The 20,320-nt window shown below is 40.1% G+C and overlaps 1 protein-coding gene across 1 annotated transcript in view; it reads right to left on the reverse strand.

Moving 5' to 3' along the window:
* FMN2 (formin 2) overlaps positions 1-20,320 on the reverse strand; it is a 399,341-nt gene that overhangs the window by 285,064 nt on the left and 93,957 nt on the right. The window contains 1 exon segment of the mRNA XM_058309485.2: positions 10,518-10,573. Within this exon segment, the coding sequence (XP_058165468.1) occupies positions 10,518-10,573 (56 nt within the window).

A 20,320-nucleotide genomic window follows, 5' to 3' on the forward strand; every position in this document is an offset into this window, starting at 1 on the left:
CCTTGCTCAAAAACTCATGGATCTCCCATGAAGGATAAGACATTTTCAATTCTTTACTTGTTTCCAAAGGTCTTTAATAATGTGCAAAATGTGGATACTGCCCTTCCTACACTGCCTACTGCACAGGAGTTTTTGAAGACAGCATAAGATAACAAGAAAGAAGCTCTCAAACCATAGAATGCTGCTCAGATAGAATAACAATAATAAACAATTACCAACATTTTTACTACTTACTACATGCCAGGAATTCGTCAAAGCACTTTCTATAAATTAATGCATTTATAAATTTTAAAAATTAAAAAACTATGAAAGGGAAGCAGATGTAACTCAAATGGTTGAGCACCTGTTTCCCATGTATGAGGTCCCATGTTCAATCCCCAGTACCTACTAAAAACAAACAAATGAAAAAACTCTCATTGGGGAGCAGCTATAGCTCAGTGGCTGAGTGCCTGCTTCCTGTGTACAAGGTCCTGGGATCAACCCCAGATACCTCCTAATTAAAACAAAGCAAAACAAATGAAAAAGCCCATGAGAGAGGAGTTATTACTATCCCCATTTTATAGATGAGGGGGCTAAGCAACTGATAAGCATCCTTTGCTCTCATCAGTGTGTTCTCCCACACACTATTCATTCATCAAACTTTCTAAGCTGCTCCCAAAATGCCAGGCACTATGTTAGATACTGGAGAGAAAAAAAAAAAATTTAAAAGCATAGTTTAACCTTAAGGAGCTCAATTGTCTATGATATGAACATAATTCAACAATTAAGGAAAAGTCACAGAGGCCGGGTACCACACTGGGGGCTTTCAAAGACCCTCAGCAGTGTCTAAGAGGAAGTAAAGCTTACTGAGTGTTTAGGCTAAAGAAATATGAATTATCTATTCTTTACCATAACTCTGGGAGGAAGGCCTTATTATCCCCATTTTTCAGGTGTGACAGCAAAGAAATAAGAGCTTTACTACCCAAGTTCCTACAGCATCTGACCAGTGAAGCTAAGGCAGCAACTTCATTCTTAAATGGCCAAATTCCACACCCGTCCCTCTATTCCTTAGCTGTAGGATGTAGTGCTGCCACCCTAGCTGTACCACAACCCTGGGCTATACCCCTGATGGAAGGACACAGTTAATGGTACAGCCTAATAATGAAAAAGCTAATATAATGTTATACTTCTTAAGAAAAGGAATATGAATTAACCAGGTGGGGGAAAAGGGAGAGTAGGGATGCATGAGAAAAACAGGCATGAAGGATCTGAACGCTTTCAGAAAACGGAGTCTTTTTTTTAAGGCTGGAACAGAGCAGACATGTAGGAAGTAGTGGATTTACAGGCTTGAGAAGGAGGAAGACAAGGGAAAGCCTCACGTGTCAAACTCAGGAGCCTGAATTATTTTTCTTCTCAAAAGCTATGAGCAGCCATGGAGTGAGTCTAAGCAGACACTAGACATAAGCAAATTTGGATTTTAGAGAGATAACTCTGGAGGCACTGGAGGAGAGATTAGGAGGCATCAGGACTGGGAAGTAAAGGGGTCTGTTAGGAGGCTACTGCAGTGATCCCGATAAGAGGGCCGGAGCGGAGGCCGGCATCGGGATGCTGGCGGGGGGGAGGGGGGAAGAAGAGGGAGCGGGGAGGAGAGGGAAGGGGGGAGGACAGAGACACCTCTCCAGCCCCCTGGACCGCCCCTCCCCGCCCTGCCGCCCAGCATGCCCTGCACACAGTTCACGACCACTTTTGACCCTTACTCTCTTCTCTGATCTGAAATACTTCTCTTCTACCTGTCCAAAAAGTATCGATTTGAGGACTCAATCTAAGTTTCCTCTTTTCTGAGAAGCTTTCCTTAATTACAGTTTCCCAACAACCTTCCTCTTTTTTTAAAAAATTCCCATACTACTTCCAACGTGTACTAAATACCCTAGCAGAATTATTTTACATCGTGCAAATGATTTCATGTCTACAGAAGAGAGATTCTCTCACTTGACGGCTTCTGAATGCCCAGGACCCCGACTCCCAGGCTCATCTCAAATTGTAACTGCTGCTGAAGAGTAACTGGTTTTCATTCTTGAAACTGGTGGAATAGGTTTTCTTTTCTCTTTATTTCTAAAGCTAAACTGTCTAGATTTTTCTCTAACCTACTTGGGGTTTCCACAAAATAAAAATGTTCTTTCCAGAAAAGTCCTTCCTTCCCCTTGACAAATTATGATGAACACCTTGCCAACAGGTTATCCATCTCTCAAGGACCCCACAAGGCTGTCCTCTCCAACCACCTCTCGCCTTGCCCCTCCCCAGACTTGTTGGTAAAAATATTTACTGAACTCCTAAGAATGACCAGACACTGGAGTAGACTTTGAGCACAACTAACCCATGATTCCTGACCTCCCCCCCCCCCCATATCCTTCTCCCTCTCTCCTTCAAGTCTGATTTTTCTTACTCCGGCTTATATTTAGTTGTTTACTTGTCTCATTGATCATTCTTTTACTGCCTTATGATTACCTTTGTAAATTACCTTCCTATTATGTTTTGCCTTAGAGTTTAGAAGTTCAAATCAAATAATTTTTCTCAGCCTTTCAACATGTCCAATACATTCCAATCCAACTCAAACAGCTTCTTGTTTTATATATTTCCATCATTATTTCCTCAGAATTACTTTCACTCCACACCTTTCGATAATGACCATACTTCTACTCTTTATACTTTTCTGTGTCAAGACAAACATGAATAATCCCTGAAGCACCATCAACTAGGTGGCCCTACATTATTCACATCTGTTTCCTTAATCTTTTCCTAAATATTTTTCTGAAACTAACAATAAATTGTACTGTGGCCATTGTATACAGTCCACCATAACAGATAGTTTAGGGAGATCCAAGTGAAAAAAATATTTAACTCCTCAAATAAGTTTGCATCGAATTGGACACTGAGGAGATACAATAGAACTGGTCAGAGCTAGAGCCTAAGAGAAAGTCTGGAGCCAAATTTCAAAGGAGGTTAAAATTTGACTGAGAGGATTGTGCCCTAAAGCATTTTTCTGGCCTTTGAAGATTTATTTGCATAAAACTATATAACCTATGATGAAATATAGTGCTAAAATTATTTTTTTCTATATTCTACCACTTTGTAATAGACAAGGCTATTAATGATTAATGAATGTGATGTGCAAAAATGTAACCTTAAATTGCTTCATAAGATGCATCTTACCAAAACTAGAGTTTGTAAAGATGAAATTTTTATTCTTTTTCTCCTCCAGTTAGTTGATTTGCATTAGAAAGCTATCAAGAGTTTTAGGGAAATGCTTCAAAATACAAATTTTATATAATTTCAAGAACAAAAGATAAGTTAAAAACTGAGTGGTAACTAGGTAAAGCATGCTACCATATATTAATCTTTAACGTAAGAGCAAACTGTTTCCAAAAAATTAATTGATGGTTGGTATTTAAATACTATGGAGTGTAAAAGGACTTAAACAGTATTTTAAATACCAAATGATAAACAGAATTGAAAGACAGTCCTTTCCCAGTTTCATGAAATAGTTCTTTAGACACAGCAGATTTTCAGAGCATATTACTTTAAATTAAAGAAGTGAGGTCTGAAGACTGCATTTTTACTTTAAAACTCCCCAATTCCAAGGGCCAAGCCTGCCTTGCACAGGAGGACCAGCTGTATTTGCTTCAGGCATCAGCCTTGCTGGCAGTAGCAGAGCCTTCGATTGCTCTTAGTTGAGAAAAGGCTTTATGAGTCATGTGTTTTTTTCTAGGGATATTGAGCTCTCAGAATTATTAACTACGGGGAGAGAGTAAAAGTCAAAACTCATTCAATAAATTCCAGTGCCCTCAGATCGAGAGAACAGGTGTCTGAATTCACATCTGAGGAAAAGCTTACAAAAGGCTTCCCAATGCTGCTTCAAGGCTCTGACTAGCAGCCCTGGAGATCTCTAATCACGACCAAAGACCAGCGCAGGCAGCCCCCGAGAGGACCAGAAAATCTTTTATGTTTGTGATTCATACAGAGCTGACAGTGGCTTAAAACCTCCATGATTTCCTTCCGTAGTGGTAATATTCAGAGGTACAGAACTGCCATCTAGTGACCAAGAAGAAGAGAGCAAGGTGCTTTACCCGGAAAAATAAAATTGTATGTTGTTTAAAAAAGAATAAAAATGAAGCATCAATATCAGTGAAATTGACACTTTAGCTCACCAAAGTTGTAGGGACACCTCAAAAGCTACAGGTAATTCTTTCATTATCAAATGATATCTCTATGCCTCTAAAAGTATCTTGACACCTGAATCTAATAAATGGTATAGTATAACCCTAAGAGTAACTTTGAAAACGAATCTCTCATCTCAATGCATGTGATGATTTTGGCATGAGATGGTATTATATAGCCCAAAGGTGATTACCCACATAAAGTATAATTTTTTATCACAGTGGAAAGAACATGAGCTATAAAAAGGAAACAAGTCTTGGCTCTACCATTCACCAATTCTGTGAGCTTAGGCAAGTTACTTAACTCTATGAACATCATCTTCTTTATCAGTTAAATGTGAATTATAATGATTACTTTAAAGTAGAAGTGTAAGGATTACATAAGATAATACAGTAAAAGAATAGATACATGGTCGATTGATAATGAATTCTGCATCCCCATTATGGTCTGTTACTTTAGGCTCTTGTGAAACATAAATGTCCCGTCCAAGAAGAGATGAGCCCATAAAATAAATTCATGACAACAAAGATTTCAAAAGTGAGGGATGCCTTTGTTGCATGCTTAACTTCAATTACTTCTGAATAATGTTACTTTTCAATTATTAATTTATTCTATTTATTCTGTTTCCTGGCTCCTGGACACTTCACTGGCAACAAGGAAAGGAGAACATTCTTGAATGTTCAAGTTGTTAGACCAGGTGTTTTCAAATCACCCAATCGCTTCAATCATGTTTTCTCATTATTGTAATATCTTTTATCATGGTTCATAGCTCTTGAGAAAAACAGAAAATGATTATAATTTTATACACATGAAAATATGTCTTTAATTATTATAGCTGGAATCTTAAAATATAGAACAACGTTGTACATATTTTGTCTTTGTTGGTATTATAAAATACTTCTTGTCCAGGTTCTCTTTGCATTATCATATATAACAAAGAATTCAGTCATACATGCCCTGAAGATAAGGATTAAGAAATATCAAGTACAATAGTGTTTCAGATCACAGTTTAGTTATACTAAAAAAAAAAAAAAAGTCTATAAAAAAATAAGAGTCTATTTTGGGGGCAAAAATTTCTTAATAACCACTGAATTACTTTCTTTTATATTCCTTTTTAATCTTTACCTTATTCACCATTGGCTAATAGTTAATTAAATAACTATGAGCTGTGTCCACCATGCTTCTTTAAGTGCTCCCAGCTTGTTTAGGTCTCTGCTCTGATAAGAAAGAAAGAAAAAGCTGGGAAAGTGGGAAAGTTTGTTTTTATGACTATCCATAGGACTCGCTTTACTTTTACAATAATGGCATACGTACTTTCAAAAAGCACTAGTGAATGGTCAAATGAAGCTCTAAATCAATGTTATGCCTACATTTCAAAGCCAGGGGGAGCACAACGTATATGTATGAATTCTTTTTTTCTTTTTCCATTTTTTTATCTTTTTAAAAAAATACTCCCAATTTTACAGGAGTTACAAAAATAATACAAACCCCATACAAAGAAGAGTCACATATTTCTACCTCCCCAGATACACAGATCCACCCATTTTAACATTTTGCCACATTTGCCATATCATTCTATCCATCTATTATCTATATCAATCAATTTTCTGGATATTTGGGTTTAGGTTGCATACATTATGCTCCTTCAACACTTAGAACTGTCATGTACACTTCCTAAGAACAAGGATATTCACTTAGATAACTTAAATGCAGTTAATCAAGTTTAAGAAATTTTAACATCGATAAAAGCTAAGTTTTTATTGCAATTTTTTCATATGTCCCAATAATGTTCCTTAGAGCCTTTTCTCCTCCCTTGCCAGATCCCCTCTAGGATTAGGTATTTTATTTACTTGTCAATGTGTCTTGGTTGCTCTTTTTTAAAAAAACATAGACACATATATATAAACTTTCCACCCCAACCACTCCCAAGCATACCATTCAATGGGATCGATCACATTCACAATATTGCAGTACCCTCATCATTTTCCATTAGAAAAACACTTCCATCTCCCCAATCAGAAACCCCAATCAGAAACGCATTATGCATTAACTCCTCATTCTCCCCCCACCCACCCACAGCAACTTGTATTCTAATTTCTTCTGTCTCTATGAACTTGATATCCATTATCTTATTATCCATGGGGCTTAAATTTAATATCTGTGACAATCTGAAATTCTTCTATGAATCCCTAAAAGATTATGTTCTTAAACTAATCTATTCCTGTGGGTGTGAGACCCTTTTTGGTTGGACAACATCAGTGAGTTGTGACTCAAGTTGCATCTCCACCCTCTTACTGGGTCTGGTATAAAGAGACATACAGGAAGAGGGAGCCGCCATATTATCTTGATCTGCCATGTGTGAGAGAAGACCACAGGAAAACAGAAGTCCTGAGGGGCTCGAGGAACCGAGGCCCAGGGAGAGATAAGCCTATGCCTGAGAGCTCACAACTGAACTCAGAAAGAACATGGAGCAGCCAAGATTGATAGAGGAGGCCCAGAAAGAGACAAGGCCAATGTCTGGTTGCCCACAGCTGAGCTCTGGGTGACAGTAAATTCTGGAGAAGGCGGCAGGGACCTCAGCAGAGATCAGTGGCCATCTTGTTTTGCTACGTGGATGCGCAAAGAATTAACAGTAGCTGACTTTGGTGAGAAAATACCTCTCATGGTGCCTTGATTTGGATGTTTCACGACCTGGGAACTGTATGCTTTTACCCCAAATAAATCCTCTTTATAAAAGTCAACCCATTTCTGGTACTTTGCATGGGCAACCCTTCAGCAAACCAAAGCAACATCCTAAATCTAGAAAAATATTGTTTGCTTTGTTACCAACTTAACTTCAATAATATACACAGGCTATGCTCCTATACCCCTCCATTTCCCCACCTTTATGTAGGTCTTATCACAAATTTCATTTTTATACATTATGAGTCCAGAACCACTGATTTGTTAGATTTTATGCATTTGCACTGTTTAGATCCTGTAGGAAATACAAACCAAAAATACAATACTACTGGCATTTATATTTACGCATGTCATTACCCTCATCAGAGATCTGCATTTCTTCATGCAGCTTCAATCTATTGTCTATTGTCCTATCCTTACAACCCACACAACTCTCTGTAGCATCTTCTGTAGGCCGGGTCTAGTGATGGTAAACTCCCTCAGCATTTGTTTATCTGAGAATGTCTTCATCTCTCCTCAATTCTGAAAGACAGTTTTGCCAGATACAGAATTCTTGGTTGGCAATTTTTTGCTTTCAGCACTTTAAATATATCATCACACTGCCTTCTTGCCTCCATGGTTTCCAGTGAAAAATCAGCACTTCATCTTATTGAGGACCCTTGTATGTGACATGTTGCTTCTCTCTTGTGGCCTTCAGAATTTTCTATCATTGGCATTCGATATTTTTACTAGAACATGGCATGGCATGGCATGGGTCTATTTGGGTTTATCCTGTTTGGAGTTTATTGCGCATCTTGGATGTGTCTATTCATGTCTTCTGTTACATTTGGGAAGTTTTCAATCCTTTTATATACATATTATATATTCTGTCTCTTTCTCCCTTTCTTTTCCTTCTCGGGCTCCCACACAACACATATATTGGTTTGCTTAATGGTGTCCCACAGGTTCCTCTGCCTTTGTGGCAGTTTGAGATTATTTTATGAATCTTAAAGAGAGAAAGATTATGTTTTTAAACTAATCTATTCCTCTCAGTGTGTACCCTTTGATTGCATTAAATCCAGCTAAGGGGACACTGATTCGATTATTTGATGAGATCTATTTAGGGCTTTTGATTGGACTACATCAGTGAGACTTGACTCAAGTTGAGTCTCTGCCCCCTTGCTGGGTCTGCTATAAATGGACTCACACAGACAGACAGAGGAAAAAGGGAACTGCCACATTTGATTCTGACATGTGAGGAAAAAGACTCCAGTTCTGCCCACAGCTGAGCTGTGAGGAGAAAAGGCCTGTGCCCAGAAAGAGAGGACTACAGGATTGCTTAAGCACGAGGTACCAAGAGGCTGGGCCCACAGAGCAGCTCAAGAGACGGTGAGCCTGGAGAGGAAGGACGAAATCTCTGAGACCAGTGGCCATCTTGCTTCCCCACGTGGCAACACGCCAGGATCAACAGTGGCTGACTCTGGTGAGAAAGCACCTCTGAGGGTGCCTTGATTTGGACATCATATGGCCTCAGTACTGAAAGTTTTCACCCCAAATAAATCCCATTTATAAAAGCCAACCGATTTCTGGCACTCTGCAGTGGCAGCCCTTTGGCAAACTAAAACAAGCTCTGTTCACTTTTCATTTTTCTTTTTTCTGCTCCTAAGACTGAATGATTTCAACAGTCTTATCTTCAAATTCTCTGACCCTTTCTTCAATCAGTTCTAATTTGCTTTTGTGCCCCTCTAGGAAAATTTTAAGTTCTGTTACTGTGGTCTTCATTTCTCTTTGGTTTCTTTTCATAATTTCCATCTTTTTATTGATATTCCTTATGTTCATCTATCATTTTCCTGATTGCCTTTAGTTCTCAATCTGTGTTTTCCTTCAGCTGAGTATATTTAGGACTATTTTTTAAGATTTGGTCTGGTTTGTCCCAGTTCTGGTTCTCCTTGTTGATGGTTTCTAATGCTTTAATTTTCTCCTTTGCCTGGACCATCACTTTCTCTTTCTCTGAATGTTGTGTGACCTGTTGTTAAAACCTGGACATTTAGATATTTTAAATTTAGACTCGGAAGGCTCTGTTACCTGTGCTTACATCCAACTTAGTATATTAATAGAGCTTTCCTTGATTGCCAGGAGCTAACCAAACAACAAAAACAACAAAAAAACACCTTTCCCCTGCTGGGCCAGTGCTCTCCTCCCTTCAGCCTCATCCACACAGCAGGTGCTGCGTGATTAGCTCCCCCAAAGTGCAGGGCCTCCCTGACTCCCGCCGTGGCTTCGTCTGGTCTGGCAGGTGTGCACGGCCTAGGCAAGCCCTTGTTCTTCCTAAAGCCCCCTCTTCCCTAGTCCCTCATGCCCCGGGCACTGCATGTTTGCCCTCCACCGCAGTCCCTTGCCCCGGGTGGCACGACTTGACTGCTCCCAGCAGCATCCCGTAAGAGAGATGCACATGTCGGGCCACCTTCTACCTGCGGGGCAAGTTCTGGGACAGCGAGGCACACGCAGGCCGAGACAGAAAGACCTGCCCCCAGTATGTGCAGGGGGGCTCCTCTGCCCGCGCCAGGCCCGGACCAGGGACCCACACCCAGAGCGCGGGCTCCACGCTGAGCCCGGGAGGTAGGAGGCGCCAGCCAGGGTCCCGCAGCTCCTACCGCTCTCAAGGGGCCTTTGTCTTGACTCAGGGCTCACCCTGTTACAGCAGCCCTTTAACTGTTCTCTACTGCCCTGAGAAAGTGCTCCCTAGTCGAGCTTCCACGGGGGAATGGAGTCCTGAAGCGTCTCACTCCTCTATCCTGAACAGAGCAGGCCCGTGACGGCTCTTCTTTTCTTAAGGGCAGTCATTTTATGCCTGGAAATTCTCTTATTTCACAGGGAAGAACACTCTGTCCCAGACAGGCTACGCATGTCGTCACACTGACCAGAGACAGACCTGGTTCTAGAACCCAGGTACAAGTCTTTTCAGTTTCCACTAAACCAAACGCAAGATTTCTAATACATTTGGCAATTTCTAATAATAAGTTCTTTTCAAAAGCATAGTTGGGGAAAACTATAAATAGATTAAACAAATGGTTTATATCCACAAGTGCAACTGCTATCCACAATTACTATTCCATGTAAGTGTAGAGTTTCCTTTCTTGCATTTTCTTAAAGCAAGTCCATTTTGATACAAGAGAAAAATATATAAAATTTGGATTCTTTAGTAACAGAGAAATTGTGCCATTGAAGTTAAACAGACACTAATGTTTCAACCACCAAATAGCAAATTAAGAACCTTATTTAATTCTAGAAATGCTCTGAAAGAGATTTTTTAAAGTTCCTTTCCATGTGGTTACTCTGCCAGGCACATCTCTGCACAGACATCTCCTGGAGGAGCTGCCTTCTGCTGCTGGAGTCAGCTACTGTCTGGGCCCAACTCTGGCTAGAAATAGAATGATGCAGCTTCTGAAAAGCTTGTACTCGGGGCCATGTAAAGGCTGATTTGCAAAGTATAAATGGAAGAAAACACCTCCTTCTGCTTGACCGGATTTCCCTGCAGGCTTTAGGAAAACAAGGGCAGCCTGGCTAGCTGGGCACAGGGGAGGATAAATCACAGAATCTGTCACAATTTTAAGACAAATAAGAGAGATGAGGATTGGACATCCTAATTTAGGTCTCCTTACCTGCTGGACAGCATCTGAACATTTTTTTGGAGATTCCAAAACAGCAGATTGAGATTCTGGATTGGGAAGGAAGCAGACAGTCAATATCTTAAAGGACAAATTTCCCAATTTCTTCAATCAGAAAATAAAATGTTTAAATACATATTTTTTTAAAACCTTAAATACCAAAGAGAGCAGCTTTTCCTTCAGTACTACCGGAGTATAAGCATAAGACTACATTTCAGTATTCATAACATGTTTAATGACAACCATGCGAGTAGTTATTTTTAAAAATTAGAATAGTACTATGCCCTTTAAACATATGGACTATGATTATGTTTTGTAATTACTGGTTTCTATACTGTGCCACCAAGTTCCTGCTAAGAATTTTACTTATTATATAATTCACTTTGCTGAAGTTTGTGCCATGAGAGAAGCCAACAATCTGAGAGGATAAGCTCTCGAAAGCCTTATCTAACTACTGACAAATTACCTTCTGATCTCAGTGAGAGATAATGAACACTGTCACCAAGTACAGCTGAGAAATAACTCTTCAGAGTTTGTGTCATCTGATACTTGACAAGATTGCAAATTCATAATGCTGGAGGACCTAAGGGATAACACAGTCAGGATTTTTTTTAAGCTAGGGGACACTTTTTTCCTAGTGATGCTTATAAAGAAGTTTAAAAAAATAAAAATTAAAGGGGCTTCAGGACTCCCTAATCCATCCTCTAAAATCTACAAACCACTCATCTCATCCATCTTCCTCATTTGACAGAGGAGAAACCGAAAACAAGGTCCATAATACACGCGGTTAGTGGCAAGCTGAAACTTAGCGTCGTGGTTGACAGCCACATTGCTTCTTCCCTGTCCTGCCCACGGAACAGATAACACGCCACCTACGAAGTCACTCCTGATGGCCATGCACACATTCTCGACAGGGCAGCGTGGCAGCCACCTAATGGAACAACCCTACAGAAGACAGGAAGTTTCCTAACATACTCTCATTAAAGTCACAGCCTTTGCAATGGCCCCGAAGGCCTCGTTTCCCCCTGCCCGACACTCCCTAGGCTTGCTAACACCTCCACCTTCCCCACTTGCCCCCTCTACTCTGCCACATGCCCCTCTCCATGCTCTCATGTCCCCTCCTCGGGACCTCTGCAGCGGCCATGTGCACTGCCCTCGCTCTCCTTCCCCAGAGCTGCATGCCCCTTCTTCACCCTCTTTGGGGCTCTCCTTCCAGCCTTCCTGGCAGCTCTATTTAAAGCAGCCCTACCCATTCCCTATTCCTCTTCCCTTACTTTTTTCAAGATTTGGGTCATCACGTGATATACTCTAGATTTACTTCGCTGTCCAGTTATCTATTATCTCTTTCACCCCACTGGAAGATAAGCCCATGAAGAAGGGATTTTTGTCTCTCTTTTCACAACTGTATCCCAAGCACCTAAACAGTGCCCAGCACATAGCAGGTGCTCAAAGTATTTGCTGAGTAATACTCGGAGTGGATGAAGGAGTAACTCTAAGACCAAACCATGGAAGTAGGAGCCAGCGAAAGTGCATATCCTGGTAGGGAAGGAGGAAGGAAGGATTTTCTAAGGAGTAATACAGATGCCACCTTGTCTTTAGCTACTTCCTGCACCTCAGCTAGGAGTATATCTTTCAAAACAAAAATCATTAAGAATAGCATGAAACAGTCACTTACCAATAGATGTCACTGTGGCAACAGAATATAAACAAATGGTCTTCAGAACACTTCAAAAATACTCTTTCACATTGGGTTCATTAAAGAGGGATTTTTTCTCTTATACTAACAAATCTTAACTCTGAACTTAACACCAGGTAGATTACCACCTTTGAATAAAGGGCTTTAACATAAAAGCTAGCCAACAGTTAATATTAAAGCAAATCCAAACTCTGGAACACTCTTATTTTCTGGTGTTTTCAGTCACATCCAAATTCTCCCAAAATACAACAGCCTCAGAATAAGGTCCTGTCTTTGCATAGATGGAGCAAAGTTTCTCTCTCTCTTCCTTCTATTCAGACAGCGTCAGTACCCAAAAGATTTCTTGGTGGTACACTAATAACTCTTTACATTAGAAAAATTGCATACAATATTTTCTAGCTTTTTTCTATAGTCCTGAATCCGGTAACCCTTCAGAAAGTACACAATTCTGACAGCTGATGGTAAATAAAAACATGTGCAGTGTGGTAGTTTGATACTGTATGTACCCTAGAAAATCATGTTCTTAAGTTAACCAATCCTTGTGGATATAAACCTATTAAGCCTATTTTAAGTAAGCCCTTTTAATGGGGTTACTTCAGTTAAGGTGTGGCCTAGAGTGGGCCTTAATCCTCTTATTGGAGCCCTTTATGAGAAAATGAAATTCAGACAAAGAGAGAAAGCCATGGAAGCAAGAAGCTGAAAGCAGCAAAACCCAGAAGAGAAGGGAGAGACCAGCAGATGCCGCCATGTGCCTTGCCATGTGCCAGAGGTGTCCAGGATCACTGGCACCTGGTCTTAGGGAAGAAAGCATCGCCTGATAATGACTTACTTTGGACATTTTTCTCAGCCTCAAAACTGTAAGCTTGTAAGCTAATAAATTCCACCTTTGTTCAAGCCAACACATTTCACAGTATCTGCTTTAAACAGCTTAGAAAACTAAAATATGCAGTTAATCAGTATAACTGACTAAAAAGATATATCATTCGACATTCTGAACACCTACCTACACCTAACTTTTCAGTTTCCCTCCATCTAATTCAAAGGATACCTGACTTGAATGCACTCTCCCATCCCTACCTGTGGTAGTTTGGAGCTATATACCCCAGAAAAACATGTTCTTAAACTTAATCCGTTCCTGTGGGTGTGAACCCATTCTAAGTAGGACCTTTTGATGGGATTACTTTGGGTGATGTGTGGCTCAACTCAATCAGGCTTGCTCTTAATCCTACCGCTGGAGTCCTTTATAAGCAGAATGAAATTCAGACAGAGAGAAAGCCATGGGAAGCAAGGAGCTGGAAGTCAATGGAATCTAGAAGAGAAGGGAAATGCCGCCATGTGCATTACCATATGGTAGAAGAGACAAGGACCAAGGATCACAGGCAGCAGCCCCAGAATGTGTCTTCAGGAAGAAAGCAGTGCCTTGATGATGCCTTGATTTGGACTTCTCCTAACCTCAAAACCATGAGCCAATAAATTCTCATTGTTTAAACCAATCCACTGCATGATGGTATTTGCTTTAGCAACAGGGAAACTAAAACCGTTCTTGTTACCAGGAGTGGGGTGCTGTCATTGCAAATGTCAAAAAAATGTGGAACTGGCTTTGGAAATGGGTCACAGGTATAGGATAAAAGAATTGTGAGATGCTTGACAGAAAAAGTACAGATTGGTTTGAAGACTTTTGGTACAATATAGACAATAAATGTATTTCCAGGGAAACGGACTTTGGCCCAGTGGTTAGGGCGTCCGTCTACCATATGGGAGGTCCGCGGTTCAAACCCCGGGCCTCCTTGACCTGTGTGGAGCTGGCCATGCGCAGTGCTGATGCTCGCAAGGAGTGCCGTGCCACGCAAAGGTGTCCCCCGCGTGGGGGAGCCCCACGCGCAAGGAGTGCGCCCGTGAGGAAAGCCGCCCAGCGTGAAAAAGAAAGAGCAGCCTGCCCAGGAATGGCGCCGTCCACACTTCCCGTGCCGCTGACGACAACAGAAGCGGACAAAGAAACAAGACGCAGCAAATAGACACCAAGAACAGACAACCAGGGGAGGGGGGGGGAATTAAATAAATAAATAAAAATCTATTAAAAAAATAAATAAATAAATGTATTTCCAAAGAGGTCTTAGAAAGAAATAATGGCTATATTATTGGCTACTAGTCAGCCAAAGGGTTGCTGAGGCAAATACCAGAAATCGGTTGGTTTTTATAAAAGACCTTTATTTGGGGTGGAAGCTTGCAATTATCAGGCCATAAAGCGTTAAGTTACTTCCCCCACCAAAATCTATTGCCACGTGTTGGAGCAAGATGGCTGCTAACATCTGCAAGGGTTCAGGTTTCCTGGGTACCTCTCTTGATGGGGCTCATTTCTCTCTGGGCTCAGCTTCTCTGCTCTCTCCCATGAGTTTACTTCCTGGGCTCCAGCTCAAAACTCCAACTTACCTCCCTTCTCTGTGGTGTGGTTTCTCTGAGTCCCCACTCACCAACGTCCTACTGACATGACCAATTAAAGCCCTAATCATAATTTATTCATGTAAAAGTGATACCTCTGGATCCAATATAATCTAACATGCCCAGAGGAGCACACCAGTTTACAAACATAATCCAATATCTATTTTTGGAATTCATAAATAATGCCAAACTGCTACAAATGGTAATCCTTATTTTAAAGTGGCAGAGAACTTGGTGAAATTGAGTTCTGATAGAAGATGAAAGGCAGAACTTGAAAGTGATGAACATGGGTATTTAGCTGAGAAAGTCTGCATGCAAGTTATGTGTGGAAATTGCAACCTGGTTCCTCCTTTCAGCTTACACGTAAGTGCAAGGGGAAAGGGATAAGCTGAAATCAACTCTTAAACATAAAGAAACCAGAAATTGATGGTTTGGAAAATTCTGAGTCTATGCAGATAATGTGTTCTGATACTAGGGTCAGAAGCAACTCCATCGGGGACCTCCCTGAGCTTCCAGAAAGCAAGTCCCTGGAGAATCGGGCTCCATGTGAGGGTTTAACTAAGCATGGATATAGTCAGCCATTTCAGTGGAAGCCAGAACTGGAAATGCAGTTATGCAGTAAAGATCTGCAGAAAGTCCTTCTGTCTGATGATGCAGATCCCAGCATGCAAAGCTGACAAGGTTTTTGCAAAATTTCTATGAGTATGACCACTGCTAGCCTGGACTAAAAAGGACAGAGAAGGGACAAAGTGAAGGATAAGTGACTTCAAGGTCTAGACCAAAGAGATCTCCTTGAGCTAGAGGAGCAGGCCTACCCATGTGTGTAGAAAGAGCAGGTTCAGCAGTGTATTAGGAGGGGTGGGACTTGGAGGAGGTGGGTCTTCTCCCCATTGTTCAGGGAGAGTGCTGACACCTGGGTGCTCAGAAATGGTGGGGCCTGTGTCGTTGCTGCCCCAATGCTTGAAGAGAGTAGAGCACTCACCCCAGTCTTCTGGCAGAGCACAGCCACTGTGCAATTGCTTGGAAAGGGTGGGGCTGCCAAGTCGTCAGGCCCAAAGGACAAAATATCTATTCTTAGATCACTCTCAGACCTTGAAATCTAATCAAGTTTGCCATACTGGGTTTTGGAATTTTGGGGGACACATGTTTTCCTTCCAATTTCCCCCTTCTAGAAAGGGAATGTCTATCCTAAGCCTGTTCCTCCTTTGTATATTAGAAGCAGATAACTTGTTCTCTAGGTTTAACAAGTCCACAGAGGGAAATTGAGACCCAGGACAGACCACACACATAACCAATTTTGATGAGACTCTGTACTAAGCATTGTTACTGAAATGACTAAGTTTTTCTGATGTTATGATAAAATAAATGCAATTTGCATGTAGAAAGAATATGTATTTCTGTGGTCCACAGGGTGGACTGTGGTGGTTTGGAGTTACGTACCCCTGAAAAACATGTTCTTAAACTTAACCCACTCCTATGGGTGTGGACCCATTCCAAGTAGGACTTTTTGATGAGATTAAGTCAGGTAAGGTGTGTCCAACTCAGTCAGAATGAGTCTTAATCTTATTACTGGAGTCCTTTGTAAGCAGAATAAAATTCAGACAGAGAAAGCCATGGGAAGCAAGAAGCTGAAAGCTAACAGAACCCAGTAGAGAAGGGCGAGGCCAGGAGAGGCTGCCATGTGCATTGCCATGACAGAGGAGGCAAGGACCAAGGGTCACTGGCAGCAGCTCCAGAATGCCAGTCTTCGGGGACAAAGCATCACTTTAACGGTGGCTTGATCTGAACTCTCCTCACCTCAAAACCATGAGCTACTAAATTCCTATGGTTTTAGTCAACCCATTGCACAGTATTCGCTTTAGCAATGAGAAAACTAAAACACCATCCCTTTCACTATACTTTTTATTTCCTTGAATTAGTGTGTTAAGAGATCTAAGAGAAATTTATATGACACAATATTCTCATCAAAATCATGAGCTTGAATTTTAGGCATTTTAGAGGATCAAGCTTTTAAGATAAAAGAAACAGAATAAATGTACTGCAAAATAAAAGGAAAATGAAAGAGAATAAATAAGACAGGAAAGAAAAATAAATGTTAGAGAGAAGAAAAAGAGAGAACAAAAGAGAAAGAAGAAAGGTACGGGAAGGATAAAGAGTAAAGGAAGTATGAGAAATGGCAAAAAATGGTAGGCAGGGAGGGTAGAGACGATGGCATGCTAGGAGTAAAGGAAAAGTAAACTGACTTCTGAGTAACAAGTGAAGCCCAGAGTTATCGGGCAGGTATAGTTGAGAAATCAATCCCAGTTCTAACACTCTTCAAACACACTAATTGAAAGTGGTCACACCAACCCCAGTGCTCTGGGGACAACACCTCCCCGCCCTCCTCTAAAGGATCCTGGAGTGCTTTCAGGAATTGCTTCCATCCAGCACTGCAACTGACAACAGGCCCATTAAATATTCATCAGCTAGGATGGCTGTTTCTAAAGAACAACCCAATGAGAGCTCTCTCAAGGGTACATTTAAAACTGCCACCTTCTATATACTCATTCTTAAAAATTACAAAACTAGGTTTTTAAAAAACATTATCATGACACAAAGAGGAAGAAAGAACATTCTTAACAAAACTTTAAATGTACCATTTTTAAAAGGCACCTCTCAAGATTCTGAGCATCATCTTAAATTCTGGGCACCCTACAATTCCAAATAGGCTTCAGAAATGATCTCTTTATCATCACAAAGTAGGCCTATCACTTATAAAACTAAACATACTTGGATGAGTTTTACATTTGTGGATAGAGGACAATAAGACAATAAGCAGGATGCGCCTTTCTGCTAAGAATGGAAAAGAAATTAAATTGCCCCTTTAAAATATATTATATATATACCTTCTGAAAATGAACTAAGTGAGCACTTTGGCAAAGTAAAACAATAAATAACAGTGCATACACAGGATGGAGCACTATGCAGCTGTAAAAAGAAATGTGGATCTCTACTAATATGAAGTGCTACCCGTACACATTAAGTGAAATATGCAAGGTGCATTATAATGTTTCTAGTATGCTATCTTCTGTGAAGTAGAAAAGAGATCTAAATATGTATTTTTAAAGGTTTATATTAGAACAAAAGAAACAATGGAAGAATACACTGCAGACTTCTGAAAATGGTTGCCTATGTGGGACTGAGGGGACAGGGATGGAAGGAAGACTTCTGTGACTGTACCTTATTATAAAGTTATTATTTTGGAACCTTGTAAATATATTGCATATTTAGAAACAAAGTTAAAAAGTACTCCCTAGAACTTAAAAACAAATGGAAACAAATTAACCATCTGTATATCAGGTTGATGGCATGACTATGCAGAGAAAATCATTCAAGAGCCTTCTTAAGTGTTTTTTTTTTTAAAGATTTATTTATTTCTCTCCCCTCCCCCCAACCCCGCCCCGGTTATCTGTTCTCTGTGTCCATTTGCTGTGTGTTCTTTGCCGCTTCTGTTGTTGTCAGCAGCACGGGAATCTGTTTTTCTTTTTGTTGTGTCATCTTGTGGTGTCAGCTCTCCGTGTGTGCAGCGCAGTTCCTGGTCAGGCTGCACTTTCTTTCGCGCTGGGCAGCTCTCCTTACGGGGCGCACTCCTTGCGTGTGAGTCTCCCCTACGCGGGGACACCCCTGTGTGGCACAGCACTCCTTGCGCACATCAGCACTGCACACGGGCCAGCTCCACATGCGTCAAGGAGGCCAGGGGTTTGAACCGCGGGCCTCCCATGTGGTAGACGGACGCCCTAACCACTGGGCCAAGTCAGCTTCCCTCATAAGCATTTTGCTTGCACCTCCTAATGGGGTATAGTCTAAGGACAACTAGAACTGCACAGAACTATTAAACTGCACTCACTGATCTGACTGTTAGCAGTAATTTCAGTATTGCTATTTTAAAACAATTATAGGTATATTATAGATAAAGCATAGAGGTAATTAAGTTAATGACATAAGGAGCCAAGATTTTCAGCGTGTGAGAAGAGTCACAAATACAAGTTCAAAGAAGTTTAGGATTATCTTAGATCTGAATTAGATAACAATATGAAGTATATATTTTTTTTCATTAAAAAAAAAATGAATTTCCTAGCTCTGTCTGCTAAAAAGACCTGGAAGCAATGACTAACCCAGTAGGAATGAACATCCCAACACAGATTTGGTCTTTCAATACCATTTTTCACTTTTAAAAAATTAAAAATAAAACAGAAAATTAAGGTTCCTTTGACAAATGGCTGATTCCAAATCGGAGGCAGGAAAGATGAGCTTGTGACATCTTGTGACTGAAAGCCAAGAAGCTACCAAAGATGTACTTACCAAATCCAATGGATGTGTCATGATGATGGGAACGAGTGTTGCTGGGGGGGGGAGAGGTGGGGTGGGGGGTGGGGTTGAATGGGACCTCACATATATATTTTTAATGTAATATTATTACAAAGTCAATAAAAATAAAATAAAATAAAAAAAAAAAGAAAACCACACAAGAAAGGATTTTCAGTGAAAGAAGAAAAAATTTAGATAGTGAACATAAAAATCAAACAAGAAAGAATTTTTGGTTACAACCCAAATGTAAAATTATTACATAAATATAAAACACAGTTAAAAGCCTAAAAACAAAAAATAAAGAAAATATTTACTATAGACATGCTATTTAAATTTTTATATTATCAATTCAGAAAGCTAACATACAAACCACAGAGAAGAGCTGAACAACCCAGCAGGAAAAAGTGTTCAAGTTAAGAAAAGGAACTATCTGAGATATTTAGGTACCACTATGCATAGAAAATATATTAAAACTGGTGAACAATCAAACATGTTAAATACTAATTGAACACCTTTGTCATCTGAAATATATGCAAAAATGAAATTATAATTCTTCTGTTGGCAATGGTGTGGTAGAATAAACTCTTTTTACACTCAAAAAAAAAAAAAAAAAAAAAAAAGAAGCTATCAAAGACCACTGGGTTATATCAAAGGGGTTCCCACTGCTCAAATATAGGGTAATTTGAGCATAAAAAAGAATAATGAATTCAATATGTTAAAACACATTAAGTTTATAAAAATCCATTACTTTGTGAAACTTAAAAAAAATAATACATTTGTCCCCATTGGAATGTTATAAGAAACTGACTGATTAAACGTTGATAAAGAAAAATAATCAAACATTTTTGCAATCTTTCCTTTATGAATTGCATATCAGGTAATCAAATAGAAGATAAGAAAAAGTTCCTTTTCATGGAAGAATTCTAACTAATAAATGCAGAAGGAATGATAGGATTATCAAAACATAATTTTGCAACCCCTAATGAAATAATGAGTCTAGGCAACGATCATGAAATGATGTTAATGATTAGGTAAAAAGGTGTTTGGGAACTCTGTAATGGAGAGCTGAGGCTGATATTGCCTGAAGCCACTGACAAATCTTAAATATCACCAAGCCTGAGTCCTTAAAACAATGTACCTGAAGCACATTTGAACTGTACTGAGTCTAGCCTAATCCACTGAGCATAATCAAGATCAAACTGCAGTCAATCTGCAGCCCCATGAGGGTAAATATTAACTGCTCTAAGTCAATGAAGTTTTCGGATAATTCATTATGCAGTAAAAACTAATATTTAATACAAAGGTTTAAGCAGAG

This window comes from Dasypus novemcinctus, chromosome 13 (genome assembly GCF_030445035.2).
Source record: "Dasypus novemcinctus isolate mDasNov1 chromosome 13, mDasNov1.1.hap2, whole genome shotgun sequence".
Lineage (NCBI taxonomy): Eukaryota > Metazoa > Chordata > Mammalia > Cingulata > Dasypodidae > Dasypus > Dasypus novemcinctus.